This window comes from Lactuca saligna, chromosome 1 (genome assembly GCF_052625555.1).
Source record: "Lactuca saligna cultivar CGN05327 chromosome 1, ASM5262555v1, whole genome shotgun sequence".
Lineage (NCBI taxonomy): Eukaryota > Viridiplantae > Streptophyta > Magnoliopsida > Asterales > Asteraceae > Lactuca > Lactuca saligna.
In genome coordinates this window covers 5,720,368-5,729,661 of record NC_136417.1, presented here as the reverse complement: position 1 = coordinate 5,729,661, position 9,294 = coordinate 5,720,368, and the positions used below count along the sequence as shown (strand labels likewise).

Genomic DNA, 9,294 nt, shown 5'->3' with positions numbered 1-9,294 from the left:
ACTTGTAGCGGATATTTACTATTTTAATTTAATATTCGTATTAAATCATGTTCGTGAAGGGACTATGCACTCACTTGATAAAATGGGTGACTGGGGATTTCAGCAGCGCTTTGCTCCGTACTTCCAACGAGAACCTAGACGTATAAAGTACTAAGCCTTAGTCTAGCCTCATAATCCTAACGACTATAATAAATGTAGTCTTGATTCCTCAATATCTCAATGTCTCCATCAATATCTAAATAAGGAATAACCATGTAGGATCACATCAGAGGTAGGATCTGTTTGGTATACAAAGTATGCGGTTTGGAAATCTCACTATAAACACCTCACTAAATCCATCCTAAACATCACTCCCGTAAGTAGATCAATCAGTATAACAACATGTAATTACTGATAAATCTTATTTATAGGTTCATAATAACGACTTATGACCATAAATATAAGTTACACTAAAAAGATAGAGCGTGTCTTTACTTATAGAGCTTTTTAGCGAAAAGTTAGGAATTATGCAGCCATAATTTTGACTCGGGATCTTCTACTTGAAGGCTACTACTCAGATGAGTACTCAGGGGTGTCACAGGGCTTCGGCGAAGTCAAAAACTAAGGGAAATGGGCTAAAATAAATAGAAAATTGGTAGAGAAGAGGATGGGGAGTGAGGAAGCAAATGATCAGCCGGAGTCTATTTATAGCACAACTGTGCGTCGTGCCCAGTGTGCACGCCGCGCACACCTGAGACATTGTTCCTCCCATTTCCGCCACGTGTCACAAATACGGTGGTCCATGCCTTACCTTCTAGAAGGTGCGCGTCGTGCAACTCACCTGCGCGTGACGCTTCTTCGAAAACTTCAAAATTGTATCTTCTTAATATGAGCTCCATTTTCGACGTTCTTTATATCCCCAGAAAGCTATTGATGAAATTTACAACTTTCGTTTAGATTCCGTCGGCTAATTTTGACTTTATTTTTAAAGCTATGTTTTTAACAAGCTTAGACTGTTAAAGTCTATTAAAAATTCATAACTTTCTCATATGATATTCGTTCTCAATTGTCTTTATATCGATGAAGCCATATGGATGAGATCTTCAACTCTCATTAAGATTGTTTTTCCTAACAATCAACCTATCTCTATTTCGGTTTCTGGGTCGTATATTGTTGCACCGAAATTTCGAAAAATCATAACTTCCTTTGATGAAGTCAAATTTGGACGTCCTTTATACGCACACTCTTGTTTTAACGAATACTATTATTTTCCCTAAATAATCCTTCTTTGACAATGTCTAGTTACTGATGAGACTATTAATTATCCTATTATTCTTTAATCATCTAGCCCTATCTTGCGGGCGTTACAACTTGGATCTCATAACCAATATTAACAACATTCAGTAGGGTCTTAATCCTATTCCCTTGAATCCCAAGGCATTTACTTGATCCATTTATTATTCAAAATCCGAAAATAAGAGACTTCTTGAAACAAGATGTTACAGATAAGGAACCTTAGATTCAAGCTAATGGGGTTTAACTATGAAGGAAACCCTAAAAGATCATGAGCTTGGGCCAAAACAGATGTCGTGTCGTGTCCATACTACCACCACGCTGTGGCACTCATTAAAGATATGTGGTTCCAAAACAAATTGCACATCGTGGTGATAGCTTCATCACATCGAGGCCAACCAGATTTTCAAAGTATAGATTAATTTTATAAAATTCATACCTTGGAAATTTGGATGTTACAAGATGAAATATGATCTCAATTCTTACCCTTTTTTTATAAAATTGTGTTAGAGATTTTACCGTAGGAACCCACTATGCTGAGTTTTGGAGATTGGTTGCCAATTATGCTTATGATTCAAAGGATGCTCGAGAAAGCCACATAAGATCATTCACTGATGTTTGCATCGCCTAATCACTTTCAGTATAAATCATAAGAATCATGGTAATAAGGTGCCTTCCCAGAACCTGTTTTTATCTATGGAGCCTCATTGTGACGATAGTGTTTTGTGACAATCCTTATATGCTAGCAAGGTTTTTGGGGGGAATGACAGTAAACTCACGATGCAAGAGTCCTATCATATGAGGATGTTTGGTGATCCATTTAGCATGTTCTTATGGGATTTTGCATCTGGGTCTGGTCCACACGATGATACACCTCAAGGCACTGACCTTGCCACTCAATTTTTGGAAACCACGTGTGTGGTGGTGAACTTATGGGGGACTTATGGCATACCGACAGATGATGAAGAAGTATCGATTGAAGGTACAGAGGAACAACCAAGGCCAAGAGGAAGAAGAAATGTGAGGCCATGAAATGATAGAGCACAACCACAACCCCAATATGTACCTATTGGAGGAGTTCCAACCGACCCGTTTCAAAACCTTATGGGTACTTAATTTGATAACTTTTGCGGGGGAGCGATCTATTTAGGGAAATCCTTAAATGGGATATATTCACACTTCCACATCGAACGCCCACCCAACATGTCGCCTCAATTGGCTTATATACCTACTTGGGTATAACTTTGGGCAATCGATAATTATAGAGCAAGGACTAGTGGAGCACAGGGAGATGATAACGAATGAATGACTATCGTTTTCAGTTTTTCTTTAATTTTGTTAATTTTTTAGTTTTATTTATTTGGGTGTGTTTTATTTGGTTTGTTTTATTTTAAACGTGTAACCGAATGGTATGATGTTTGTTTTCTTGTTTCAACCTAGGATTTCTGTTTATTTTTGTTGATTGCAAAGATATTAAAATATCAAGAGAAAAAAGCCATAAGAGTTTGGATTTTACAATTGAATACCACGACTTTTAATAAATATGGGGTGCTATTCGAGTGAGATGGAGAATTAGAGAGAAGTTACACAAGAGAGGTCTAGAATGGGTCTTTAGCCATCAAGAAGTGAAAAGAGTTACAAATCCATACATAACATTTTGGCTAGGAAGTAATTTGTGATCCTCTAGTATTCATGATGTGGCGTATACTTTCCCACTTCGGTGACATTTTACTCTATCACGAAGTTAATTTTGAAGAATCCCAGTAACCACCACGTGGTGCTCTTACTTTTACGTCACGACATTTCTTATGATTGCGATTAGGCTTTCTCATACTCGTTATCACGACATGATGCTTACTATTTCATGTCGTGACTAAAGTGAAATTCATTATTTAAAGTTTCTTGTACCACTTTTCGAAGATGCAAGTCTTTAGTTCATTTTTATCCGACACATTCACGGGTAGCAGTCGGAGTCCAATTCCAACAAATCCGAGTTGTTTACGCTTGCCCACAACAATCGAATTCAATCTCATGTCTACTACCCCATGGGAGTGTTCCTTTTTCTCCATTTTATTTGCATTTTATGTGTTTTTAATTGTTTTATGCGTACAATGAAGGCATTGTATAAGTGAGGGGTAGAGGGTCGAAAAAGGATTTTTAGGTACAAAAGTAATTAGAAAAAATTCTAGAAATTTTAAAAAATAATAATAATTATATAGTCTTGCAAAAATAGTTTAATAAATATAATCATTTTTAAATTTTAATATTATTGCATTTGGGCTAGTTTGCTAGTGTTATGCGGGATGATTCGATGAGAACTCTAAGATTTAGTTGACCCAATATGTTATAGTGTATTTACTAATCTTAGTGAAACCGTGAAACAAAAATGCAAACTTGTATAGTTTGAGGGACTAAAAAGTTTAGCATCATGTACCAGAAATGTATACAAGAAGGTTTATGTAGTCATTGCACTTTAGACTAATATTTTTAACCAGTAAGGGTGAAGTTAAGCTCTTTTGCTTAAGCATATGTTTTTCTTTTTAGGATTTGTACTTTTGAGTGAAAAAAGTGTTATGAAATTAGTAAAGAAAAAACAAAGTTGCAAAAGTTTTAGTGAATAAAAGCTTACAAAGTATAAAGATCAAGAATCATGAAGAAAAGTTCAAAAGTTGCAAATATTGAAGAATTAATATGAAGAAAGTGCATAATAAGACAAACTTGCCAAAATTCAAAGTCTTATTATTTATTATAATGTTTCTTTCTATGTTATTTTACTATATGTATGCTTGGGAACTTAACCAAAAATTACCTTGAGGTTAAGAAATTTTCTGGGGATGGATTCGGAGGGATGCATAAAATAAATGAAAGTGTTTATGAAGACTGTAAGTATCTAGGGATTGAAATGTAATTAGGATTTAGACATAAATACATGCATTAAGGTAATGTATAATTAGTGGGTTCAATTCAGATTCTTTTGTATTGGTGGACAAAGTTCTATGTGATATATTGAAAACAAGTTTTGCTTGAGGGCAAGCAAAAGACAAGTGTGTGATATTTTCATATTACCATATTTATATACATTTTTAGGCATTATTTTAATATATTTAAGCTACATTTTGGTAAAATGCAAAGATATTTGGTACTTATTAAGTTAAATTGTATGTTGCAGCCAAAAAAGACATTCTTGAAGAAAAAGACTCAAATTGAAAACAGCTAGATACTTGGAGGAATAGAGCTAAAAACTAGGAGAAGAATGAAGAGAAAATCATGCAAAAAGAAGTTACCACGACGTGGAGTTACAAATCCCATGACATGGCATTCATAAGATTCTAAATTAAGCATTAATCCAAACTCACGACGTGACCCTAACTTGGTCACGACATGAACACGTATCAGTTCAAGAATATTCTACGGAGAATCACGGATTAACTCGCACATGCGAGATTACTATTAATCCCACGATGTGGCACTTATTTCCCACGTCGTAGCGATCAGAATTAGGAAACTATAAATATCCCGAACATTGGGTAGAAAGACAGAATTATGAGGCAACGAGTTGTGATTGAAGAACAGAAAATACCCTGTTAAGACCCTTAGAAGGCATAAGAAGATTGGAGATTAAGAGACCGTAGCATGATTTCACATCATTCATTTGGTTTGCTTAGATTTAATCATGCCTAGCTTAATTTCCTATGTGTTTATGTGTTTTTCTTCTATAATTATGAGCTAAATCATTTGGCTTTCGTTTATTCATGATGAACCCTAATACTATATATTATTTTCTACTTTCATGGATTTATGAAGTTGGTTTAGTTTGTGTTTGATATATTAAAGCCTAGCATGTTAATAGTTTCAATCTTTGTTGCTTACATCTTCAAGTTTAGTGTAGCTGAATGATCATTTTAATTGCATGAACTTGTTACCTAGTTGTTTATGAATCTTAAATTGCTAGAGCTAGTGATTGACCAAATCCTAAAATAGGTAATAAAGGTAGTTAACTTAACTGTGCTAGAGAACATAATTGGATCATAATTGTGTTTAGTTATTTGTCTAGATCATAAATAATTAATCTTAGCTATATCTTACATAGCCCAATAATCTTAATAATCAATTTAGTATTCACTTGTATAAGACTATTGCATAGTAGTTCATAAATTAGTGAAAATATTACGAGAACGGACAAAGACTTCTAATAACTTTTGTATTGGTAACCAGCTGAAATTAATCAATGTTTTGAAACTAACCATAGAAAGAAAGGGGAATAAAAGCTAAACGGAAGTGTTTTTATTCTCTTAATTACAATCATCTTTAGTTACTTGTTTGCTTTAAATTTGAGTTATTTGAGTAAATTAAGTTAATATGAACTTGCAAAATCAGATAAAAAAAAACCCTACTTTAGTTGTTTTCTTAGGTTATTTTTTAGTAGTTAATTTATTAGCTAAATTCTATTTCCTGAGATCGACACCCGACGTACTTTTCTATACTAGAATCTGATTTAGTACACTACCTATAAGTAGTTAAATTTTATTATATATATATATATATATATATATATATATATATATATATATATATATATATATATATATATATATATATATATATATGTACATATATATTCATTTATGGTTGTTAGCTTATGTTTCCTTCGCGTCTTAACGGTCATAATGAACAAGGTACTTTGTAAAACAAAAGGAGAAAAGAAGAATATATATTCATTTATGGTTGTTAGCTTATGTTTCCTTAGCGTCTTAACGGTCATAATGAACAAGGTACTTTGTAAAACAAAATGAGAAAAGAAGAAGACTCGTTCGTTAATCTTTTCGGGTTTGGTTTTTAACAAACTAATATGATCAAACCATTGTTCTTTTCCATCGGTTCATTTACACAACTACATAATAATAAGGATTGTTTGTTTGAGAAGTTGGTAACTGAAAGATGTAAATGGACAAGTGCTAAAAGTGTGTAAGCATTTAACTTTGGATCTAAAAAGTGAAAATGGACCAAATTGTGGATAAAAGTGTGCAAGCATTTAACTTTAGATCTAAAAAGTGAAGATGGACCAAATTGTTGATACCCATGATGTATGTTCTTCCAAATGCATAAGAAATGCTAAATCTATGCAAACATTTGACTAGATCTAACAACGGATCAAGTTTCCATACCTTTTGCATTAAAATAATATTATGGTCGTGTCATATTCTTGACATCATGTCATCAATTCATTGAACTTCAAGTCTCTCAAAACAAATAAGTCGGACAAGTGAAAATTTTAGATGAAGTGATACAATTGAATAGAAGTTCATAGATAGGTGTCCAACTAAATGTTAAAAGGTTTAATTCTCGTTTGAAACAAAATTTCAAACAAATTGTATAGATTTAAGACTACAGTAATAAATACATGTGTGTAAACCGTTTTTATTTTAATGATTGAAGGCATCCTATAAAGTGAGACCAGTGTTAGATACCAAGCCTCAAAACATCGAGTTTATATGAGCCAAATCTCTCAGTGTCATTCAAAGACAAAGAAGACGAATCTGTGTATATATTATTTGCCCCTTGTATGACCTTGAAATTAAGCTACTAATAATACAAATGCAATACAAGGGCATCATCTTATGCACAAACTGGGTCTTAAGAACTATTTATAAGTTGATTTTGACCTTGTAAAAAAAACAAAGTTAGCAATCTTTATTGAACATAATACGATTCATACGAATACTAACATGAGCATTACATCATAACATTTACATTCCGAAGCTATAAAATCTCTATAAATTAATACCCATCCTATAACAAAGCATCGTAACAAGATGGATAAAACTCACATACACAAACAATTTGCAGAAGAAATAAATAGAGAAGCTATGTACAAAGACTAACCTCCCACACTTTTACTTATAATAAATACTTGTACATAATCCCATATTCAATATTTATCTACAAGATGATAGAAGTTACCATGCTTTGTGTTTTTTACCATTTAATTGAGGTCCATGAAGCTAGGTTTGAGCCTGCCATTGGTATTTGAACTGGGCATTTGTGTCTTTTGTGGCTGTGGCTGCTGACCAAAGTGATGAAGTGGTTGGCGGTGTGACATGTATTGAGGCGGCAATGATGTGTTATAGTTCATCCCGTTATTGAGTGGCAGTTGGCCCGCCTCACGTTTAAGACGATGGACTTCCTCTCTCAGTGCTTCGTTCAAAGCTGAGACAGTAACAATGACAGTGACAGTGTCAGTGAATTGGACACAATAGACAGTGACAGTGACAGTGACAGCGAAAGATATCAATGTATTAAGAAATTAAAAGATATACCGTCTCGAAGGTGGGCATGTTGTTCCATTGCTTCTAAGCGGAGTTTGAGCTCCTTGTTTTCGGATGTTAAGCCACTTGTATCCCGCTAAATCACATTAGAAGGTCATTGTCAATTCATCTCTAAAGCACTCTAGATGTAATAACTATAAACTAATATTATGATTAGCAATTATTGATAATATCATCATTTGTCTCAAAACTTGTCCTTATGACTTTACCAAATATCTAAGATGGTATATATCTTGCATCCCCACAAATGTGACATCAACAACCACTCTCAAATGTTTTACACTAATATATCAATATACACTCATATATAAATGAATCGCATTAGCTTTTGTATGTTGATTTAGATTATCTTGGAAGCAATTTATGATCAAAACTAAACATGTAACCTGTAGTTTTGCGACTTCTGCAGATAGGGTTGTTGCTTCAGTTTGGAGAGTCTGCACTTTCCTTTCCAATTCGCTGGTATATCTTGTTTTCCTCTCCTTTGATCGAGCAGCAGATTGTCTATTTGCAAGAATCCTACAAAACATCATAATTCACACACACAAGATTATGTATTTTCTATCTTTTTGGAATTAATTCCCAAAATCCAACCAAAACCCTATTTCATTGCTATGATTATTCAATATCGAGTAATGATTTTCAAAACCCACATCCAGACACCCTTTTAGGCATTCAATCGAAGACTTTAACATAACAAAATGGCACGAAGAATCCAGAATGAAGTAGGAGAATAGACCAACCTTTTAGCTCTCTTGGGGTCAATTAAAGAAAGTTCAGCTAATTTATCAGGTGCGAGTGCTTTCTTCGAATTATCCAGCATCATCAACACGGAATCCCCTTCAAACGAAGTCGCAGCAGACCCGTCCATCGAATTACTGTGCCTATGACGATACGCACCAACACCAACGCCGAGTTTCTCCGGCTCGGCCGGAGAGCTCAATCCAAGCCCATCAAAGAAATCAGACCCCACAGAGAGACTCCTGAGATGGGAACTGTACCCCAACGGCTTCCTCGCCGTCAATTTAGTAGCGTTGACGTCGTTGGACTCTCTCTCCGACTTCGATGAAGAATCTTCGGTGGTGGTGGGGACAGGAGCGTCGCAGGACAACGAGGGGAGGTCTATATTTGCGAAGTTGAAGTCAGCAACGACGTCGTCGAGTAGGATGTCTTCGTCTGGGAACCGGAAGAATGTCTCCGACATGGTGCGGCGGTGGTGGTTCCCACGGTTGGGTGTCTCCGGCATCTGATCAATATCCGTCCGACCACCACCATAATATGGTGAAGTGGGGACTGGGTTCCCGGAGAACTTTGGGTCCATCATAAGGTTGAAGTCTAGTAGCGGCCGGTGGGAGCAGGTCTTATTGCACCGGCAGTCGATTCGAATTCGAAGGAGACGCGTGTAATGGATATTGATGTTGAACTTGAAAGGGATGTAATTGGAAAGTGTATATTTAGGGTTAGAAAATGATTTGTTTTCTTTTATAAACCCTATTTTATTGGCAAGATGTTTGGTAACCATGTGTTTATACTTTTTATATATCAAATCAACCTACAAAAACTTCTAGGGCTAACAAAAATAGCGGATTTAATTATATGATATTTATCATCGAAAGTTAAATAGTTAGTTTTAATATGTGGAGAAACATATTTTTAAGAAAATTTTTTACAAAAATGGAATGTATTTAACAAAAGT

General features: G+C 34.7%; 1 protein-coding gene across 1 annotated transcript; it reads right to left on the bottom strand.

Moving 5' to 3' along the window:
- Positions 1 to 6,944: 6,944 nt before the first annotated feature.
- Positions 6,945 to 9,064, bottom strand: LOC145038845 (transcription factor VIP1-like). The gene is made up of 4 exons (XM_078987104.1): positions 8,342 to 9,064; positions 7,985 to 8,117; positions 7,590 to 7,674; positions 6,945 to 7,479 (listed from the first exon to the last, which is right to left on the bottom strand). Exons 1-4 carry the CDS (start codon positions 8,920 to 8,922, stop codon positions 7,256 to 7,258), a joined length of 1,023 nt encoding a protein of 340 aa, XP_078843230.1. The 5' UTR covers positions 8,923 to 9,064; the 3' UTR covers positions 6,945 to 7,255.
- Positions 9,065 to 9,294: the final 230 nt, after the last annotated feature.

Bases quoted from the DNA above. Each gene is read 5' to 3' on its own strand.
- LOC145038845 (XM_078987104.1), bottom strand. From the start codon at position 8,922: ATGATGGACCCAAAGTTCTCCGGGAACCCAGTCCCCACTTCACCATAT. The intron at 7,675-7,984 runs GTTACATGTTTA...AATGTGATTTAG, and splicing joins CAGAAGTCGCAAAACTACAG to CGGGATACAAGTGGCTTAAC. The intron at 7,480-7,589 runs GTATATCTTTTA...TTACTGTCTCAG, and splicing joins ACATGCCCACCTTCGAGACG to CTTTGAACGAAGCACTGAGA.